General features: G+C 42.6%; 1 protein-coding gene across 2 annotated transcripts; it reads right to left on the reverse strand.

Moving 5' to 3' along the window:
- Window positions 1-8,389: 8,389 nt before the first annotated feature.
- Window positions 8,390-11,961, reverse strand: LOC118521328 (T-cell surface glycoprotein CD1a-like). Of its 2 annotated transcripts, none has more exons than XM_036069798.2 (6): window positions 11,775-11,961; window positions 10,942-11,208; window positions 9,971-10,249; window positions 9,667-9,780; window positions 9,079-9,169; window positions 8,390-8,931 (listed from the first exon to the last, which is right to left on the reverse strand). In XM_036069798.2, the coding sequence occupies exons 1-6, from the start codon at window positions 11,833-11,835 to the stop codon at window positions 8,886-8,888; spliced, it is 858 nt and encodes a 285-aa protein (XP_035925691.1). In that variant the 5' UTR covers window positions 11,836-11,961; the 3' UTR covers window positions 8,390-8,885. The 2 variants fall into 2 exon arrangements, with proteins under 2 accessions (XP_035925691.1, XP_035925689.1); XM_036069796.2 differs by having other exon boundaries at window positions 9,502-9,780.
- Between the last annotated feature and the right edge of the window lie 11,047 nt (window positions 11,962-23,008).

The raw sequence follows: 23,008 nt of genomic DNA on the forward strand, positions 1-23,008 counted from the left end.
ATAAGTTTCTACGGCCCATATTAAAGTGGTTGCTGCCTGTGTTCTCCTCTAGGATTTTCATGGTTTCTGATCTCAGATTTAGGTCTTTCATCCATTTTGAATTTGTTTTTGAGTATGGTGTAAGAATTTGGTACGTTTTCATTCTTCTGCATGTTGCTGTCCAGTTTTCCCAACACCATCTGTTGAAGAGAGTCTTTTTTTCCATTGGACATTCTTTTTTTTTTATTTTATTTTATTATGTTATGTTAGTCACCATACAATACATCATTAGTTTTTGATGTAGTGATCCACGATTCATTGTTTTCATATAACACCCAGTGCTCCATGCAATACGTGCCCTCCTTAATACCCATCACTGGGCTAACCCATCCCCCAACCCCCTCCCCTCTAAAACCCTCAGTTTGTTCTTTCCTGCTTTCTCAAAGATTAGTTGACCATAGAGTTGAGGGTCCATTTCTGGGCTCTCTATTCTGTTCTATTGATCTATGTGTCTGTTTTTTTGCCAGGACCATACCGTCTTGATGACTACAGCTTTGTAATGCAGCTTGAATTCCAGAATTGTGATGTCTCAAGCTTTGCTTTGCTTTTTCAAAATTGCTTTGACTGTTCAGGGTCTTTTCTAGTTCTATACACATTTTAGGTTTGTTTGCTCTAGTTGTGTGAAAAATGTTGGTGGTATTTTAATAGGGATTGGATTAAATGTGTAGATTTCTTTGGGTAGTATAGGTATTTTCACAATATTTGTTCTTCCAATTCATGAGCATGGAATATTTTTCCATTTCTTTGTGTCATCACCAATTTCTTCATCACTGTTCTATAGTTATCAGAGCACAAGACTTTTCCTTCCTTGGTTTCCATATCTTATGGGTTTCAGTACAATTGTAAATGGGACAGATTCCTTGATTTCTCTTTCTGCTGTTTCATTATTGGTGTGTAGAAATGCAACAGATTTCTGTACATTGATTTTGTATCCTGTGACTTTACGAAATTCATATATCAGTTCTAGCAGTTTTTTGGTGGAGTCTTTCAGATTTTCTATATAGAATATCATGTAGTCTGTGAATAGTGAAAGTTTGACTTCTTCCTTGCCAATTTAGATGCCTTTTGCTTCTTTTTGTTGTCTGATTGCTGAGGCTAAGGCCTTCCAGTGCTATGTTAAGTAAAAATGGCTAGAGTGAATATCCTTGTCTCGTTTGTGACCATAGCGGAAATGCTCTCAGTTTTTCCCCATTGAGGATGATTTTAGCTGTAGGTTTTTCACATATGGCCTTTATGATGTTGAGGTATGTTCCTTCTATCCCTACTTTCTTGAATTTTTTTTTATCAAGAAATGTTACTGTATTTTTCAAATGCTTTTTCTGCATCTAAAGGTCATATGGTTCCTATCCTTTCTTTTATTAATGTGGTGTATCATGTTGATTGATTTGGGAATATTGAACCACCCCTGCAGTCCAGGAATAAATCCCACTTGATTGTAGTGAATGATTCTTTTAAAGGACAGTTAGATTCAATTTGCTAGTCTCTTATCGACAATTTTTGCATCCATGTTCATCAGGGATGTTGGCTTCTAATTCTCCTTTTTACTGGGGTCTGTCTCTGGTTTTAGAATCAAAGTAATGCTGGCTTCATGGAATCAATTTGTATTCTTCTTCAATTTCTATTTTTTGGAACAGTTTGAGAAGAATAGTTATTAACTCTACATATTGGTACAATTCCCCTGGGAAGCCATCTGGTGCTGGACTTTTGCTTCTAGGGAGGTTTTTGATTACTGATTCAATTTCTTTGCTAGTTATTGGTCTGTTCAATTTTTCTATTTCTTCCTGTTTCAGATTTGGTAGTGTGTATGTTTCTAGGAATTTATCCATTTCTTCCAGATTGCCCCATTTGTTGGCATATAATTTTTCATAATATTCTCTTATACTTGTTTGTATTTTGTGATCTCTCCACTTTCATTTATTATTTTATTTATTTGGTTCCTTTCTCTTTTCTTTTTGATAATTCTGGCTGGGGGTTTATCAATTTTATTAATTCTTTCAAAGAACCCACTTCTGGTTTCTATGATCTGTTCTACTGCTTTTTGTTTGTTTGTTTCTATATCATTTATTTCTTTTTTTTATTTTATTATGTTAGTCACCATACAATACATCATTTCTGTTGTAATCATTATTATCCCCCTTCTGCTGGCTTTAAGCTTTATTTGCTATTCCTTTTCTAGCTCCTTTAGGTGTAAGGTAAGGTTGTGTATTTGAGACTTTCTCACTTCTTCAGGTAGGCCTGTATTGCTATATACTTCTTTCTTATGTCCACTTTGCTGCATCCCAAAGTTTTAGACAGTCTTTTTCTCATTTTCAATTGTTTTCATGTATTATTTTATTTCTTATTTAATTTCCCGGTTGATCCATTTATTCTTTAGTAGGATGTTCTTCAACCTCCATGTATTTTTGGTCTTTTCAAATTTTTTCTTGTGGTTGACATCAAGTCTCATAGTGTTGTGGTCAGAAAGCATCTGTCATGTGATCTCAATCTGTTTGTATATATAGAGGCCTGATTTGTGACCCAGTATGTGGTCTATTCTGGAGAATGCCTCCTATGCACCTGAAAAGAATGTGTATTCTGCCACTTTTATATGAAATGTTCTGAATATTAAGTTTATCTTGTCCAGTGTGTCATTCAAAGCCATTGTTTCCTTGTTGATATTCTACTTATATGATCTGTCCATTGCTGTAAGTGGGGTGTTAAAGTCCCCTACTAGTATTGTAGTATTATTAATGAGTTCCTTTATGTTTGTAATTAATTGGTTTACATATTTGGGTGCTTCCAAATTGGAGGCATAAATATTTACAATTGTTTGATCTTCTGTTAGATAGACCCCTTTTATATGATATAGTGCCTTTCTTCATCTCTTGTTACAGTCTTTGGTGCTATATCTACTTTGTCTGATATAAGTACAGTTACTCCAGCTTACTTTTGACATCCGTTAGTATGATAAATGGTTCTTCATCCCCTCACTTTCAATCTGCATGTGACTTTATGTCTAAAATGAGTCCCTTGTGGCAGCATATAGATGGGTCTTATTTTTTCATCCATTCTGACATCCTATGTCTTTTGATTAGAGCATTTAGTCCATTCATATTTAGAGCAATTATTGAATAGATATGGATTTAGTGCTATTTTATAACCTATTTTGTTTCTGTTTCTGGAGATTTTCTCTGTTTCTTTCTAGTATTTGTCACATTTGCTCTTTCTTTCCCACTCAGGAAGTCCCCATTAATATTTCTTGCAAGGCTGGCTTGTTGGTCATGAACTCCTTTAGTTTTTGTTTGTCTGGGAAACTCTTTATCTCTCCTTCTATTCTGAATGACAGCCTTACTGGATAGAGTATTCTTGGCTGCATATTTTTCCCATTCAGCACTTTCAATTTATCATTCCACTCCCTCTGGCCTGCCAAGTTTCTGTGGAGAGATCTGCTACTAACCTTATTTGTCCTCCTTTGTAAGTTAGGGATTTCTTTTGTCTTGCTGCTGTTAGGATTTTTTTTCTTTGTATTTTGCCCATTTAACTATGATATGTCTTGGTGTTGGCCTGCTTTTGTTGATTTAGATGTGAGTTCTCTGTGCCTCCTGGATTTGGATGTCTATTTCCTTCCCCAATGCAGGGAATTTTTTAGCTATAATTTGCTCAAATAAACCTTCTGCCTCCTTTTTCCTCTCTTCTTCTTCTTGTATTGCTAAGATATGAATGTTTTTTATACTTTATGGAGTCACTGAGTTCCCTAAGTCTACATTTGTGATCCAATATTTTTCTTCCCCTCTTCTTTTCAGCTTCATTATTTTCCATAGTTCTGTCTTCCATATCACTTCTTCCATTCTTGTGGTCATTACATCCATTTGGTTTCACATCTCAGTTATAGCATTTTTTTTATTTTGGCCTGACTAGTTTTTAGGTCTTTTATCTCTGCTGTAAGGGACACTGGGTGTCGTCTATGATTTTCTCAAACACCGCTAGTATCCTTATAATTGTTGCTTTGATTTCTGGATCAGGCATATTACTTATCCATTTCAATTAGTCCCTGGCTGTGACATTTTCTTGTTCTTTCTTTTGGGATGAAATCCTCCATCTTGGCATTTTGTGTAGCACCCTGTCTTCTTCTGTGTTTTATGAAAGCCTGTTATGTTTCTTGTTCCTGGGAGTAATGGCCTTATGAAGAAGAAACCATATACTGTACAGGGCCTGTTACTTCAGGGAGTCTTTGGTATGTGCTGTGTGTACTCTGCTACTGTGTTTTGACTGTTCTTCCACTCCAATCAGTCATCTGCAGAGGATATCCTTGACTGTAGTGGAGAGTGTTTGGACCTTATTCAGTGTGTGGTGAGTTTTAACTCTGTGTGCCCTGGTCTGCCTGTTAAATGAGACATGATGTTATTTTCACTAGAACTGAAGTTTTGCAGAACTATATGGTCAGTTGATGTGGTGAATGTGGAGATTTCCCTGGTCTTCTGGGGGAGGAGCCTGCTGCTCTGGTTCTCAGGCACACTTGCCCAAGAAGGAAAGCCCTTGCAGAACACAGGGAGTTGGATAGGTACAAGCAGTATAGACCACTACTGCTGACACTGTCCTGCTCACTGAAGTTAGTTTATGCGAGTGGCAGGGGAGAGAAAAAGCCCCAGCAACCCCTTCATCCCTAAAAAAGGGATTCCCTACCGCTACTATCAGGGAAGTGCTCCCAGAAGAGCGAACATTCTCCCTTGGTATATTCCAGGTGTCCCTGAGATCCCTGCCTTCACCCTATCTGTGTCCTGACCTTCTATCTGCCAGGGAGCACAGTGACCCCTGGGATCAATCCCAGGCATTAAACCTCTGAACATTCCGGACCTGGCATGTCAGGGACCCATGCTGGTTGTCTGAGGGAGGGTCTCGCCACACTGGGACTGGTGCAGGTTTGTCCCAGAAGGGCAGTTGCATCCAGGCACAGGAGCATGGAGTTTGTAGTAAAGTGCAGCAAATAACCAGTGTCCAGGTTAGCCACACGCAGCAATGTCTCCGTGCCCATGCTCTGGGGTTGGGGAGGGCAATGGTGCCCTCCAGCTCTTTTGTCCCCAGAGAGGTGGTGCCACCTCTCCCAGATGAACCCCAAAAGGTGAAACAGTCTCTCCCATGTGTCCCAGGGGATCCTCAGATCATGCTATCTATCCCCAGACTTCTGCCCTCCTTCCCCACAGGAGCACTGCAGTGCACACTGGACTCAACATTAGCCACAGCACAGACCTCTAAAACTCGTCTTTGAGCTCCACTAGTTGCAAATTTCACAAAAATCAACCACTCCCACTTTCCTAGTCAATGGCTGTGGGGAATTCTTTTCCTTCTGTGATACCCTGGGTGCTCCCCACTCTCTCTCTCCTCTGTAGGTGACCAGGCCTCCCTCCCCTCCACAGCACCTATAATTGTATCTCCCCCAAAGCGTGATGCCCTACCTCCTACCTTCCATGTTGTGGCCTCTTGTCTCCTTCTAGTTGTGCAGTTTGTTCTGTCAATCCTCAGATTGATATCTTGGTTATTAAGAAGGATTTTATATTCACCTAGCTGTGTTCCAGGGTTGGGGAAAGCTTGGGGTCCTCCTACTACTCTGCCAACTTAGCTCCTCCCCAAAGGGTCCCCAAAAAATACCCCCCTTTTTTTTTCTTTTCTTTTCTTTCCCTTTCTTTCCTTTTTTTGTGGTGAGAACACCTTGGATCTATGTTCTTAGCAAATTTCACTTATACAATTTCTCTGCCTACTTGCATGCAAATTTCATCCTCAGGCTTGCTTCTCTGGTGCTGAAAAATGGATGGTACTTGTTTCCATCTTTATACTCTGCATCTTCTCATCCAGGACAGGAGAAAGCATCTCTTTCCCTTCCATCGACCACAAGAATCAGACTTTGTGGAACCTGTGCCACCTGGAGCAGGTACCTGGCCCTGAACCATCACTCTGGGTGATACAAATGGCATCTGTCTGATGATTGGCCTTAGCAGCCGGTTACCTGTCCATCCTTCAACCTGGCTCATTGTCAAGGATGCTTTCTCCTGATGGTCTCAGGCTGATCAGAGCCCAAGGCTACACATGAGGTTGGAGTCAACCATCCAAAAACCACATGGTGGCCATGTGAGGGTGACAAGGTGGACTGAACTTAGAGAAACAACCAGTCTGATCCAGGTGGGAAGATTGCAAACGTCCCATGATTTGCTCTCCCCCATTCCTATATTTTTAACTTTGCCACCCCTCTCATCCCAATGTTTTGTTTTGTTTTGTTTTGTTTTGTTGTTTCCAGAAATGTCCACATGTGTAGGGCTGGGAGCCTGCATGTGATCTCTCTGGATGCCCCACTGCCCTGGGCTCCTCTCTCAGCCCCTAAACAAATTAGAACTAAGTTCCTCTCCCCTAGTTCAATCCACATAAATTCCTGTACTAAGAAAATAGAAACAAAATGAAAAAGGTAAACAAATCAGGAAGGCAAAGTGTTCAATCTCTGGAGACATAGAAGACCTTTTCCTCCCCCACTACTTGACATTCAAGATGTCCCAGCTACATGGCCAGGCTTGAGAATGGTTTGCTGAGTTAATTAATGAAACCAAGAGTAACTGAAGTATAGCCATGGATGTTTCCATTCCCACTGAATGGGAGTCATCAGTCACAAAGGGTCTGTCTTCATCATTCATGGAGTCTGTCTGTGCTGATTGGCCTACCTGCTGATGTTGATTTGTAGCCCCCAGACACATGTGCTCACCACTCTTCAAAGAGGCAAAGAGAGAGACCTGAAATATGTCACCCACTTTATGTGTTGACTGGTGAGGCTGAGCCATGTGCCCCTCAGCCTTCCCGTGTTAATTGCCACACTGTAAACACTTGTCTTGCTCATGGCCCATTTGGTGTCACGTTTTCTGAATTACATGCTCTTTCTTGGTGATTTCAGTGTTTAAAAAGGCCCTGAAGCCCAGAGCTTCAGGGCTGACTGGTGTCCTAAGCACAAGAAGGTGGGATGTGCCTCATGACAAAACACTTGTGCAGGTAAGGCTCACTCAGTCTCCCTATGCAGAGGTGTGGGCCATGAGGTGAGAGGTAATGAATTATCAATGCAGTAAATCCAGGAAAAGAAATAAGATATTCATGACATTTATATGGAGCCAGAGAGTGCTAAAGTAACATCTAGGACACTAAGATAACACCACGAAAAGGGGAGAAAGAAACTATACTTGTGGATTCATAAGATGATGACTATTTCTTGTTTATTTGTTTCTAAAAGCGCCATAGGCAATAACTGTGGGGCTAAAACCAAAGACACTGATGATCACAGTACCAAGCTGAGAAATGTTACACTTCTGAGCTAGTATTTCAGCATAGGGAAATACGTCACACAATGAATTATTTGGAAATACATATATATTAAGAAGCTGTCTTTAATTGGAGAGAGAGATGAACCATGAGAGACTATGGACTCTGAGAAACAAACTGAGGGTTTTAGAGGGGAGGGGGGTGGGGAGATGGGTTAGCCTGGTGATGGGTATTAAGGAGGGCACGTACTTCATGGAGCACTGGGTGTTATACGAAAACAATGAATTGTGGATCACTACATCAAAAACTAATGATGTATTGTGCGGTGACTAACTAACATAATAAAATAAAATTTTTTAAAAAAAGAAGCTGTCTTTACACAGAAACACACATGAATCCAGGCTGTGTACTCACCAGTTGGAAAGTATTATAAGCAGAGGCTCCCAGGAACCCAACCCCAGATTTCTCCCAGAAACAATGGCTCAATATCTGTGCCCTCAGTGACTATAACACAGCAGCCATGAATGCCAGGAGGCACTGAAGGCATGGTCCTTGTTGGATCCCCATTCCTTCCTGACCATAGCACTCTTGTTCTCTTTCCTGGACCATCTCTTTTCTGTTCAGGGACACACTTGCCCTGCTACCTCTCAGGCATCACCTATATCAGTGCCTCTCATATTTTATGCCTCTGTGAATCCCTTGCTGGTTTTGCTAAAATGCAAATTGTGATTCAGTGACTCTCAGCTGAGACCAAGACCCTCTATTTCTAACAAGCCCCAGTGTGACAACTCTGTGGCTATCCCTGAGCCTCACACACAGCAAGTATCCTGCCTTCCTCTTTTTATTCAGAATACTTGGAGCAACAGGTCCACTCCAATAAATGTCTACAGTTAAATAACTCGAATGGTCACAGGTAAAACCGTGTTTCTCCTCAGGCTCAGAATTGACACAAGGAACCATGAGAATGTGAAGTCCCTCGGCAAAAAAAAAAAAAAAAAAAAGACTTTTAACAAGAAAAGCATCAAACATCTCAATTACTACAAACATGTCAGGAAGTAAAAGAAGCTGAAAAAGCTATAAATGTGGCAAATATTCAACACAGATTTTTATTGAGGACATATTCCATGTAGGTCAGACACCGTACCAAAAAGTCAAAAAAAAAAAAAACATGGACTTTGATCTCAACAGGTCTAAGTATTAGAAGAAGAAAAGGGACCTCACAGGGGACAATACGGGGTGGGGTCAGAAATAGATTCGCCAAAGTGCGACTAAAAATTGAGGAAATTTTCACCAGGCAGAGACTGCTTCCACTAGTAAATCAGGGAAGGCTCTCGAGGAACTGACATTTGATGCCTGATGTCCCATGGAGGTTCTGGGACTTCATTCCACCAGAGTTAAATTTTGAATTTTAAAGTCCCAGAATCAGGTCACAACAACAAATCCCACTAAATTACACTAAACTTATAGTGACAACAGGTAATTAAGCAGAACTGAAAGACAAAATTGCATGTAGAGTTGCAAGGACATCACCGCTGAGCTGGGTTTAGATAAATCCTGGAGCCTGGGCTGCTGGGATCTCACTCCAAATGGAAGCCAGTGCACTGAGGTCTCCAGTGTGTTTTCCTGGGAGGAACAGAGGAGGAGTCACTCTGCAGCAAGTAGAGGTGAGGACTGCAGGAGGGAAGAGCAGTAGGAGCAGGAGGGCTGAGGACAGACTGAAAGGTAGGGAGATACATGGGAAAGAGGAGGAAGGTGGCTCCAGAGACTCACCAGCGTTTCCAGAGCCACAACGCCAGAACTGCCAGAAGCACCAGGGGCACTATTACTGCCAGGAAGTCCAAGCCCACGGAGTGGGGCTGTTCTGTGGGTTTGGTGCACAAAGTGTGTCATTTCCCATCCAACCCGAGTTGAACTGCACCTCCCTGGTCCTCTTTGCTCCTGTAATTCTCTGCCTCACCAACCACCCTTCCTCCTTTCACTTCTCCCATTCTTCCTGAGATGGACCCTTCACCCAACCCTCTCCATCCTTCAACATCTAGAGGGCTCCCACCCTTAGTTCTCCATTCCTTGGTTTACTGATTTTAGTCATTTTTGGTCTGGAATCCCTAGCAACCCAAATTTTCATCTGGCTCTGACACTCTGCTCTAACTACCAACGACCTCCTTTCCCAGGTGGGTCCCAGCTCTTTCTCACCCCAGTGGAGGACCATGTCCTGGCCTCCTAGACTGCTATGTCTCACTCGGCATGACAGGCCAGCTGCCTCACTGGCTTTCACATCCAAGGACGTCTGAAGATACCATGTCCCATCAGCATGGGGCAGGACGTCACCTCGCTGGGTGCCCTGTTGCTCCTTCTCACCTCGCATCCACATCACCCACACAGGCTTTGGGTGGAAGCCAGAGATATGGCACACCAGCAGGAGATGGCCAGGACCGGGACTGGGGCCAGTGGACAGCCAGGCCTCTGGCCTCTCTGCAGACACAAGACAGGTATTCACAGAACTGAGAGGGTAGATCTTCACATCACTTTAGATAGACACATCTTACTACCTCTTGAAACCTATCACCAACCCCCATCTCCCTCTTGGCTCCTTCTTTGAAGGAATGGTGTAAATTTATGAGTGCAGAGTAGAGAATTCATGGAGGAAGGGAACAGGACTGACCTTGTCGCTGGAGATCTTCCTTCCCTGCATCAAGAAGACTCAAGAGGAACCTGGGGCAGGAGTCACTAAAGAATATGTGTGTTTCCTCATTGGTCACATGGTCCTGATTGAATAGTTTGCAGACCTGCTGAGCCCTACTTCCTCCCTTTGGAGATGGCCACCATGTCATGTTCTGGAAGCTCACGAGATCTGCCCCTTGATAAGCAATCCGCACAAATTCTTCTGATGCTTCCCCAGTGTGTAGCTTACAGCCTTTTGCCAGCTGTACCTGGAAGGGATCTGGGGAAGAGAAGTTGTGAGTTATAGGACTGGGGGAGTGAAGGAGATGAAATGAGATGAGTGGAATCCCTGGAGGGCAGAAGCAGAGGGGAAAGTTCTGGGGATTGGAGGGAATGGAGCACAGTTTTGTTTGATGGGAGGCTCACACAAAGAGGAAGTGGTGGTCACTGGAGGCAGAGGAAGAGGTGAATGATAGAGGAAGGAAAAAATGTTGGAGGAGAAACATGAATGATGTGGGCAGAGAATAAGGAAGGGCTCAGCAGGAGAGCTGGGGATAAAAAACAATCTAGGGTGAAGGGACTGCAGTGCGGTACAGGGAAAGCATAGACAGAATTTGCTGGTGGGATTGAATGGGGACAAAAGTACAGTTCAAGGAGTCAGTCACAGAGTAAGGGAAAAGAGGGTGCCTGGTTGGAGGCCAGGGAAAGTGATGGTCATGGGAGACACTAGTGGGAGACAGGAGAGCACAGCCTGTGGTCAATGAGAGGAGTGGGAATTAGCAGAAGATATGAAGCTTTTCAAGAATCGGGGTCTGGCTTCTACCCCCTGCCCAGAGGTTGTGATTCAGATTTATGATAGGGAAACCTGAGTTTCAGAAGCTAGTGGAGGCTCTTTCCTAGAGGAAGAAGGAACTCAAGGAGACACACACACTTGCACGTCCATCCCTCCTTCCCTGAGGGAACTGAACTTACATTCAAGCTGCCAGTGTGCGACATGGTCTTGAAACACCTGACGACATCCAATGGAGCATGTGTACAATAACTTTTCCAATTTCATCAGCTGCTCAGTGGTCAAGTTGCCCCTGGACCAAGGCCAAAGGAGAATGAGAGCCCCAGTCTTACTGTCCCAGCCATGAGTCTGCAGCTCATTCAGCCAAGCTGAACCCAGATTTTGTGTCCAGGAACGGTTGTAAAAGGATATGGTCAAGATAATTTGGAAGGACATCGGCTCCTGGAAAGCTGTGGGAAAAGGACAGACAGACTGAGGAAGAGGGAGTCATTGGGAAGGAGAGAGAATGGAGAAGAAGGTGCCAGGGACAGGAACCAAAATCTGGAGGACAGGGAAGCCATAGTTGTCTCAGGAGACATGTGCTGCCCCAGAGCCCTGAGCTTCGTACCCATCCTTCAGAAGAGCACAGGACACTGGGGTCAGGGATGCTCAGGAAGGAACCAGGCTGACACTCTCCTTCTCCAGCTATATGGTGGGGACCCACACCACAAATGGTCACATACACTCACAAACAAGCACACTTACAAAGTCACACAACTTTACACGCTCTTACAAACATACACAGATACAAATGCACACATGTATACAGACACAGAGACACACATATGTACACATGCAAACACAGACATACAGACACACACCCACAGGTACACATATGTAGACACAGAGTTGCACACCTATACACAAATACACAAACTCATACATACTTACACACATATGCACACATAGAGACACATAGGCATGTGTACACACATCATACACACGTGCACCCACAGGGCAGGGCCAGAGTTCTCACCATCTTCACTGTCACCACCTGGGAGGAGAACCACCAGCAACACAAGTTGCAGGAACAGCATTGTATTTGCAGATGTTCTTTCTTTGTCTTAGAAAGTAGGTCTTTGACGTCTGTTCTAGCAAACCTACCCTACATACGGCACCTCTCTTCTGATTTCCTTCTCCACACAGAAGGCTTCCCTGGGTCTCTGCAACAATACAAATGTGCTCCTCCCTCAACCCTGGACACCTACTCAGACTCTCACTTCCCCTCCTGGTCTGACTCTCCTCTCTGGCTTCTAGTTTCTTCCTGTCACCAGCTTCCATCCTGCTCCACATCCCCTAATTCAAATGCTACAGAATGAGTCCTGTGTGGCATGGAAAAGTCATCCTACCTCTTGTGCCTTTCCTTCTCATCTAGACAGTAACCCATGAAAACACATGGCTCCCCAGAACCCAGCCCTGGATGCTGTTGTCACTCTGTCCCTCCTGCCCTTGTGACACCCTCCATTTATTTACATTCCTATCTCACCCCCACCACAGCTCATGCACATCTCTTGTTTCTCACTGCTTGTGTTAAAAAACAAAATCAACCAGGTAAATTTGAAGATCTAGTTGGTTTTATTAAGTGATTCAAGAATGGGGCAGCATCCGTCTGGCAGATAGAGGGGAGCTCTGAGGAGTGGTGCAAATGAGAAGTTTGTATAGGAAGGAACTTGGCAAAACAAGAGAAAGGAGTGTTTCAGGGAAGGTCACCTTCCCTTAACTGGGAGAACAGGGGATCTTACCATGCAGATGCCTCCCCTCCTTGGGGGATTGAGAGGACCCACATGACAGAATACCTCACTGGTGCTGACCAGAGAGTTCTTCACTGATAGGTGAACATTTCTGGGGAGGTGGGAACCATAGTTAGGTTAGGGATTAAGCAAGATTTGGGGACATGGCCTGGCCCAAGGTGCCATATTAGGCCTCTGGGTTTCTTTTTTAACAGTTGCTCTTTTTACTTGTCCAGATTCCCTCATGATTTCCTATGTAACAGTATCAGCAATGACCAGTCTGCCATTATTCTTAGGGAGGAACCAGTAGCCATCACAGAGACCACAAGACATTGAAACATCTGAAGAATACCCCCTTCAGTCAGACCTGAATTAATATATATTCTTTCACCAGTCACTTAGCACCTGCCTGGATCCAAGCACCGTGCTACACTCATGAAAATAGAGTGTTCACAGAGCAATCACTTTATGCAAGGAGGTTTTAGTCTATTTGGGAAGAAAAACCATAAAGAACTATGCATTTTGGTGTGCTCAGTTTTATTATAATGTGCAGACTCTAGACAAACACATGTCTGCTGGAAACAATATATTCTAAAGTAGTGATCCTTGCTGATGTTTGCCCACTCAGAATCTTGACTCACTGTTTGGCCTCAGGTGTTTCTACCCCCTGGTGATCCCCACATCTAACACAGGACCTGGCAAGTGGTAGGTGCTCAATGATTATTTCTGAATGATTGAATAATTCAGTTCTGGGATCCAATTACTCTTAATTATTATGGAGATCTTCAACACAAAAATTTTTTAAGCATCACAAAATGTCGGTTGTAATCCTACTCGATGAAATGAGAATCCTACACATTTTTTCTTGAAAATAAAGAAATATGCTAATGATCAGGAAGTTTACACAGAGATTCCCACTGTAAATCTCCTATACTTGTCATACAAAACCATGAGAATTTATAGGAAGTGGGGTTAGTAGAGTGTTCTAGAATCATGTATCCAGATTCCCTTCTTACTGTTCCTGCTCGAATGTTCCATGCTTGCCTTACTATGACCTGGCCTCTCCTAGACATGATGACCTTCCTCTTTCATGGTGTTCTTAAGCGTTTAAAGGCTGTTCAATATTTATTTGTGCTTTATATCATTTGGATAAATGTGTTTGAGCTATTTGTCTTGTTATTTCTTGGCTAACAAGTAAACAGAAGTAATCTCAAGCAATGTTAGAAAGATAATATTTTTTTGGAAAGGGTCGATTGGAATATAGAAAGAGTCACTCCCATAGTTAAGATTTTGAAAAGCAGGATAATCAAAATCATGTCTCTTGAATCCATCAGAGCTGAAGGATCAGGGAAAATTGTTAACCCAAAATCTAGGGAAAGACAGACTCCTCTGAGGATATAGGGTATGCAAACCCTTGCTTTCTTGGGACAGATGCTCTATAAGTCAGAAAGAAGAATTCAGCTAAAATTGTTAACAAATGACTGAAGGTTAGCATGAGTACCTGGAGCCCCCGAGAGTCAAGAGACTCGGGAAATTCTCTGTATCTCCAGGCTTTTTTCCCTTGACCTCACCAGGGGTTCCTGACAAGCTGGAATCCAGGATACAGACCAGAGAACTGTTCTCTCCTAGTACAAGCCTGTGGACTGAGATCAGTTGCTGCCTGAGAAGGTCAGGAAGGCCACCATCTCCCACACAGAAAGAATCCTTAACCCAGTGTGGGAAGGCAGGGAATTGCCTCAGGGCACAGGTGAAACCACACTGCAGCTGAGGGGAACGACCAGTTGGGGAAGGAGAGTACCACACCCTGTGCCAGAATAAGAGGTTCCGTCTGCTGAGGGAAAGGTGGGAACCCTTAGAAGGCCCAATCCCAAAACTGAAAAACAAAGCACCTGGCTGAGGATGAGACTGGACCAGAACAGAGCTAGTGCCCCACTCTCTGTCCCAGGCAGGCTAGTGAGTAGGGTACCAAGAGCAGCTCTGCTGGTGGAGGGGCAAGAGAATGAAGACAGGTCGCCATGAGGCACTTCCTGTTATAAAATTGTAAATCCAAAATGATTTCATGAAGTGAGTTCCCACGCTGGGCTTCATACCCAATCTAACTAATTTAACCCCATGAGAAATGTGACCTTAACCGGTCAGTGTAGTAAATTTTTCTTTCCATCAGAGCCAATGAGTCTGTGTAAATAAAGGCTGTTACTAGTGGGATCTCAGAGGTCAAACAGCCCCAAAGTTGGTGGGTGCACATCAAACACTGAAAGGCTGTTAGAGCCCTTGCCACCTCCAGAAGCCTCCTGAGATAGGATAAGTTGGTCACCAAACTGGTTAGATTGGCACTAGGTCACCTGCCAACCTCAAGAAAACTTCTGAGCAACGAGGTACACTGTAACATATGCACAGCCCCGTCCCACAAACTGTCCCTTGTAGGTATTACTGCGGCTCCAGGAAACCCAGAAGCTTCCCTAATGGGGGTCTTTAAATTCTAAACAGTCAAGTGTGCCACCTTCTGGGGCACCCACTCAGTTCATGTCTAAGAAGTAGAGTCCTGGAAGATGTACTCATGGAGCAAGATTAAAAAAAAAATTATTAAAAATAACCTAGAGTTACAGTGGCCCCTATGGGGAACATTCCACTTAGACCATTGTTCATTTAGGAAGTGCACTTGAAAGTAAGGGTTCCCAAATTCAATAAACAGAAATGGATGCCTATATTAATTGGCATGCAGAAAATTCCAAGAAGCATCAAGATTCCAAAATAGTCTCATTGAAAGATTCATTACAAAAAGCTGATAAAAAATCTAAAATACAACATGTGCCTAAGAGAAAAGAGAAAGGCTGATATAGCTCCTAATGCCCCTCTACCCTTCCTCACCTGAGGACTCACTGTCTCATTGCTGATGAAATGAGGACTTGAATTTATTTTCTGTGTCTTTCAATTGTAAATATACAGAGTTCTGCCTGGTCTGCTCCAGGAATTCCTTTCAAATGCAAATTTCAGGGAGATAATCCTTACCAACTACAAATAAGAGGGGAAAGCCCATTTAAAAGGTGACTTGCCCAGGTGCTGGAGTGGCTCAGTGGGTTAGAATGACTCTTGACTTTGGCTCATGTCATGATCTCAGGGTCACGAAATTGAGCCCTATGTATAGCTTTGAGCTCAGGGTGGAGTCAGCTTGAGATTCTCCCTCTGCCCCTCCCCCCCACTTGTGCTCATTCTCTCTTTAAATAAATCAATAAAATCTTTTTTTTAAATTAAAAAAAAAAAGAGTAAAACCTGAATTGCCAAGGACAAATACAAATCTTAAGTGTCTTTTCCACAAATACTTTTTAAAAAAATCTTTAGCTATCTAGGGGGGCGGAGCAAGATGGCGGAGGAGTAGAGACCTGGATTTCGTCTCCTGTCAGGAATTCAGCTGGATAGGGATCAAACCATTCTGAACACCTACAAACTCAACAGGAGATCGAAGAAAAGAAGAGCAACAACTCTCTGAACAGAAAAGCGACCACTTTCTGGAAGGTAGGACGTGCGGAGAAGTGAATCCGAGGCGATATTCGGGAGGATAGACGGCGGGGGAGGGGCCTCCGTCGGCCGCTTCTGGCAAGTGATAGAGCCGCGGAGCACAGAATCCGAACTTTTAGAAGTCTGCTCCGCTGAGGGACGTCACTCCGGTGGCTAAGCGGGGGGTGGAACCCTCGCGGGACAGTGTGGTCTCAGGACCCTCGGGGTCACAGAGAGACCGGGGCTGCCTGAGTGCGGCAGAGCTCCCAGGGATCGGAGCGGGGAAGCCGGCTGCAGAGACGGAGCCCAGGCGCGGGCTCTCAGCTCGGGGTTGTCATAGACCGTGATCCGCGGCACAGTCGGGCCACTGCTCCTCCAGCAGGGACCCGACAAGTGGCAGATCCGGGGAGACTCACCTCCTTCCCCCGGGAGGAGAGGTGCGGGAGCGCACCGCGGGGATCTGCTGGGTTTGGAGACTCCACCCGGGGTCGGGTGCCAGATAGAAAGGCGCGGTCACAGGCCGGGGGAGCGCGGAGTGTGGCCGGAGACCGGGGACACGGGAGTGACTGACTGCTTTTCTCTGGGGGCTCGCTGAGGACCGGGACCCTGAGTTCTCGGCTCCTCCGGGGCGGAGACTGGGAGGCCGCCATTTTCACTCTCCGCCTCCAAAGCTGTACGGAAAGCTTGCAGGGAACAAAAGCTCCCGAGAGCAAACCCGAGCAGATTACTTAGCCCGGACCGGCAAGGGCGGGGCAATTCCGCCTCCGGCAAAGACATTTGGGAACCACGGCAACAGGCCCCTCCCCCAGAAGATCAGCGAGAACAGCCAGCCAAGACCAAGTTTACCGATCAATGAGAACGGCAGAACTCCAGCGCTGGGGGAATACTGCACATAGAATTCATGGCTCTCTTACCATGATTCTTTAGTCTTTCAAAGTTAATTATTTTTTTTAACTGTCTTTTTTTCTTTTTTCTTTTTTTCTTCTTTTTTGAATTTTTCTTTTTCCCTTTTTCAACCAACATCTTATCAATCCCTTTTTTTAAAAAAAATATTTTTATTTTTCATTTTTAAAGTCATATTCTATCCCTTCATAGTAGTTACCCGTATTTTTGGCATATATATATAAGTTGTTCTCTCTTTAAAATCTTGAGATAGTTTCTTCTAACAGATCAAAATATACTCTAAATCTCTAGTATATGGTTTTTTTCTACTCCCCTGCCTGATCACATTCTCTCCCTTTTTTCTTTCTTTTTTTTTTTAATCCTCTTCTTTCTTTTTTCAAACAACTTATCAAATCCTTTTATAAAATTTTTTATAATTTCCATCTTTACAGTCATATTCCATCCCTTCATCATATCAACCCTTATTTTTGTACATATATAAGTTTTTCTTTCTTTAAAATTTTGGGAGGGATTGTCTTTCAACAGACCAAAATACACCCAAAATCTAGTGTGTGGCACTGATCTATAAACCAGCCTGATCATATTTGATCACATTCTGTTTTTGTTTTGTTTTGTTTTGTTCTGCTTTTGTTTGTTTTTATCTTTATCTTTTCTTTTTTCTTTTTTTCTTTCTTTTTCTTTTTTCCCTCTTTCCCTTTCTTTTCCCACTGCTTCAGGTCTTTTCTGATTTGTTTAGAGTATATTTTCTGGGGACGTTGTTACCCTGCTAGCACTTTGTTCTCTCATTCATCTATTCTCCTCTGCACAAAATGACAAGACGGAAAAAATCACCTCAACAAAAAGAACAAGAGGTAGTACCGACTGCCAGGGACCTACTCAATACGGACATTAGTACGATGTCAGATCTAGAGTTCAGAATCATCACTTTAAAGATACTAGCTGGGCTTGAAAAAAGCATGGAAGTTATTAGAGAAACCCTTTCTGGAGAAGTAAAAGAACTAAAATCTAACCAAGTAGAAATCAAAAAGGCTATTAATGAGGTGCAATCAAATATGGGGATGCTAACTGCTAGGATAAATGAGGCAGAAGAAAGAATCAGTGAGATAGAAGACCAAATGATGGAAAATAAAGAAGCTGAGAAAAAGAGAGATAAACAACTACTGGATCACGAGGGCAGAATTCGAGAGATAAACAATACCATAAGACGAAACAACATTAGAATAATTGGGATCCCAGAAGAAGAAGAAAGAGAGAGAGGGGCAGAAGGTATAATGGAGCAAATTATAGCAGAGAACTTCCCTAATTTGGGGAAGGAAACAGGCATCAAAATCCAGGAAGCACAGAGAACCCCTCTCAAAATCAATAAAAATAGGTCAACACCCCGACATCTAATAGTAAAACTTACGAGTCTCAGAGACAAAGAGAAAATCCTGAAAGCAGCTCGGGAGAAGAGATATGTAACCTACAATGGTAGAAACATTAGATTGGCAACAGACTTATCCACAGAGACCTGGCAGGCCAGAAAGGACTGGCAGGACATATTCAGAGCACTAAATGAGAAAAATATGCAGCCAAGAATACTATATCCAGCTAGGCTGTCATTGAAAATTGAAGGAGAGATAAAAAGCTTCCAGGACAAACAAAAACTAAAGGAATTTGCAAACACGAAACCAGCCCTACAACAAATATTGAAAGGGGTCCTCTAAGCAAAGAGAGAGCCTAAAAGCAACATAGACCAGAAAGGAACACAAACAATATACAGTAACAGTCACTTTACAGGCAATACAATGGCACTGAATTCCTATCTTTCAGTAGTTACCCTGAATGTAAATGGGCTAAATGCCCCAATCAAAAGACACAGGCTATCAGATTGGATTAAAAAACAAGACCCATCGATATGCTGTCTGCAAGAGACTCATTTTAGACCCAAAGACACCCCCAGATTGAAAGTGAGGGGGTGGAAAACCATTTACCATGCTAATGGACACCAAAAGAAAGCTGGGGTGGCAATCCTTATATCAGACAATTTAGATTTTAAACCAAAGACTGTAATAAGAGATGAGGAAGGACACTATATCATACTTAAAGGGTCTATCCAACAAGAAGATCTAACAATTATAAATATCTAGGCCCCTAACATGGGAGCAGCCAATTATATAAGGCAATTAATAACAAAAGCAAAGAAACACATCGACAACAATAAAATAATAGTGGGGGACTTTAACACCCCCCTCACTGAAATGGACAGATCGTCTAAGCAAAAGAGCAACAAGGAAATAAAGACTTTAAATGACACACTGGACCAAATGGACTTCACAGACATATTCAGAACATTCCATCCCAAAGCAACGGAATACACATTCTTCTCTAGTGCCCATGGAACATTCTCCAGAATAGATCACATCCTAGGTCATAAATCAGGTCTCAACCGGTACCAGAAGATTGGGATCATCCCCTGCATATTTTCAGACCACAATGCTTTGAAACTAGAACTCAATCACAAGAGGAAAGTCGGAAAGAACTCAAATACATGGAGGCTAAAGAGCATCCTACTGAAGAATGAATGGGTCAACCAGGAAATTAAAGAAGAATTAAAAAAATTCATGGAAACCAATGAAAATGAAAACACAACTATTCAAAATCTTTGGGATACAGCAAAGGCAGTCCTGAGAGGAAAGTATATAGCAATACAAGCCTTTCTCAAGAAACAAGAAAAGTCTCAAGTACACAACCTAACCCTACACCTAAAGGAGCTGGAGAAAGAACAGCAAATAAAGCCTAAACCCAGCAGGAGAAGAGAAATAATAAAGATCAGAGCAGAAATCAATGAAATAGAAACCAAAAGAACAGTAGAACAGATCAACGAAACTAGGAGCTGGTTCTTTGAAAGAATTAACAAGATTGATAAGCCCCTGGCCAGACTTATCAAAAAGAAAAGGGAAATGACCCAAATCAACAAAATCATGAATGAAAGAGGAGAAATCACAACCAACACCAAAGAAATACAAACAATTATAAGAACATATTATGAGCAACTCTATGCCAGCAAATTAGATAACCTGGAAGTAATGGATGCATTCCTAGAGATGTATCAACTACCAAAACTGAACCAGGAAGAAATAGAAAACCTGAACAGACCTATAACCACTAAGGAAATTGAAGCAGTCATCAAAAATCTCCCAACAAACAAGAGCCCAGGGCCAGATGGCTTCCCAGGGGAATTCTACCAAACATTTCAAGAAGAATTAATACCTATCCTTCTGAAACTGTTCCAAAAAATAGAAATGGAAGGAAAACTTCCAAACTCATTTTATGAGGCCAGCATTACCTTGATCCCCAAACCAGACAAAGATCCCATCAAAAAGGAGAATTACAGAACAATATCCCTGATGAACATGGATGCAAAAATTCTCACCAAAATACTAGCCAATAGGATCCAACAGTACATTAAAAGGATTATTCACCACGACCAAGTGGGATTTATCCCTGGGCTGCAAGGTTGGTTCAACATCCACAAATCAATCAACGTGATACAATACATTAATAAAAGAAAGAACAAGAACCATATGATCCTCTCAATAGATGCAGAAAAAGCATTTGACAAAGTACAGCATCCTTTCTTGATCAAAACTCTTCAGAGTATAGGCATAGAGGGTACATACCTCAATATCATAAAAGCCATCTATGAAAAACCTACAGCGAATATCATTCTCAATGGGGAAAAACTGAGAGCTTTCCCCCTAAGGTCAGGAATGCGGCAGGGATGTCCACTATCACCACTGCTATTCAACATAGTATTAGAAGTCCTAGCCACAGCAATCAGACAACAAAAAGAAATCAAAGGCATCCAAATCGGCAAAGAAGAAGTCAAACTCTCACTCTTTGCAGATGATATGATACTTTATGTGGAAAACCCAAAAGACTCCACCCCAAAACTGCTAGAACTCATACAGGAATTCAATAAAGTGGCAGGATATAAAATCAATGCACAGAAGTCAGTGGCATTCCTATACACCAACAACAAGTCAGAAGAAAGAGAAATTAAGGAGTCGATCCCATTTACAATTGCACTCAAAACCTTAAGATCCTAGGAATAAATCTAACCAAAGAGGCAAAGGATCTGTACTCAGAAAACTATAAAATACTCATGGAAGAAATTGAGGAAGACACAAAGAAATGGAAAAACGTTCCATGCTCATGGATTGGAAGAACAAATATTGTGAAGATGTCAATGCTACCTAGAGCAATCTACACATTCAATGCAATCCCCATCAAAATACCATCCACTTTCTTCAAAGAAATGGAACAAATAATCCTAAAATTTATATGGAACCAGAAAAGACCCCGCATAGCCAGAGAGATGTTGAAAAAGAAAAGCAAAGCTGGCGGCATCACAATTCCGGACTTCCAGCTCTACTACAAAGCTGTCATCATCAAGACAGTATGGTACTGGCACAAAAACAGACACATAGATCAATGGAACAGAATAGAGAGCCCAGAAATGGACCCTCAACTCTATGGTCAACTAATCTTCGACAAAGCAGGAAAGAATGTCCAATGGGAAAAAGACAGTCTCTTCAACAAATGGTGTTGGGAAAATTGGACAGCCACATGCAGAAGAATGAAACTGGACCATTTCCTGACACCACACACAAAAATAGACTCCAAATGGTTGAAAGACCTCAATGTGAGACAGGAGTCCATCAAAATCCTAAAGGAGGAGAACACAGGCAGCAACCTCTTCGACCTCAGCCGCAGCAACTTCTTCCTAGAAACATCGCCAAAGGCAAGGGAAGCAAGGGCAAAAATGAACTATTGGGACTTCATCAAGATAAAAAGCTTCTGCAAAGCAAAGGAAAGTCAACAAAACCAAAAGACAACTGACAGAATGGGAGAAGGTATTTGCAAATGACATATCAGATAAAGGGCTAGTATCCAAAATCTATAAAGAACTCATCAAACTCAACACCAAAAGAACAAAGAATCCAATCAAGAAATGGGCAGAAGACATGAACACACATTTTTCCAAAGAAGACATCCAAACGGCCAACAGACACATGAAAAAGTGTTCAATATCACTCGGCATCAGGGAAATCCAAATCAAAACCTCAATGAGATACCACCTCACACCAGTCAGAATGGCTAAAATTAACAAGTCAGGAAATGACAGATGTTGGCGGGGATGCAGAGAAAGGGGAACCCTCCTACACTGTTGGTGGGAATGCAAGCTGATGCAGCCACTCTGGAAAACAGTGTGGAGGTTCCTCAAAAAGTTGAAAATAGAGCTACCATATGATCCAGCAATTGCACTCCTGGGTATTTACCCCAAAGATACAAAAGTAGGGACCCAAAAGGGTACGTGCACCCCAATGTTTATAGCAGCAATGTCCACAATAGCCAAACTGTGGAAAGAGCCAAGATGTCCATCAACAGATGAATGGATAAAGAAGAGGTGGTATATATATATACAATGGAATATTATGCAGCCATCAAAAGGAATGAGATCTTGCCATTTGCAACGACGTGGATGGAACTGGAGGGTATTATGCTGAGCGAAATAAGTCAAACAGAGAAAGACATGTATCATATGACCTCACTGATATGAGGAATTCTTAATCTCAGGAAACAAACTGAGGGTTGCTGGAGTGGGGGGTGGGGTGGGAGGGATGGGGTGACTGGGTGATGGACACTGGGGAGGGTATGTGTTCTGGTAAGCGCTGTGAATTGTGCAAGACTGGTGAATCTCAGATCTGTACCTCTGAAACAAATAATGCAATATATGTTAAGAAAGAAAAAGAGAAGAAGAAGAATGTAGCAGGAGGGGAAGAATGAAGGGGGGGAAATCGGAGGGGGAGATGAACCATGAGAGACGATGGACTCTGAAAAACAAACTGAGGGTTCTAGAGGGGAGGGGGGTGGGAGGATGGGTTAGCCTGGTGATGGGTATTGAGGAGGGCACGTTCTGCATGGAGCACTGGGTGTTATGCACAAACAATGAATCATGGAACACTATATCTAAAACTAATGATGTAATGTATGGGGATTAACATAACAATAAAAAAATTTAAATGTAAAAAATCTT

This window comes from Halichoerus grypus, chromosome 7 (genome assembly GCF_964656455.1).
Source record: "Halichoerus grypus chromosome 7, mHalGry1.hap1.1, whole genome shotgun sequence".
NCBI classification, from domain to species: domain Eukaryota; kingdom Metazoa; phylum Chordata; class Mammalia; order Carnivora; family Phocidae; genus Halichoerus; species Halichoerus grypus.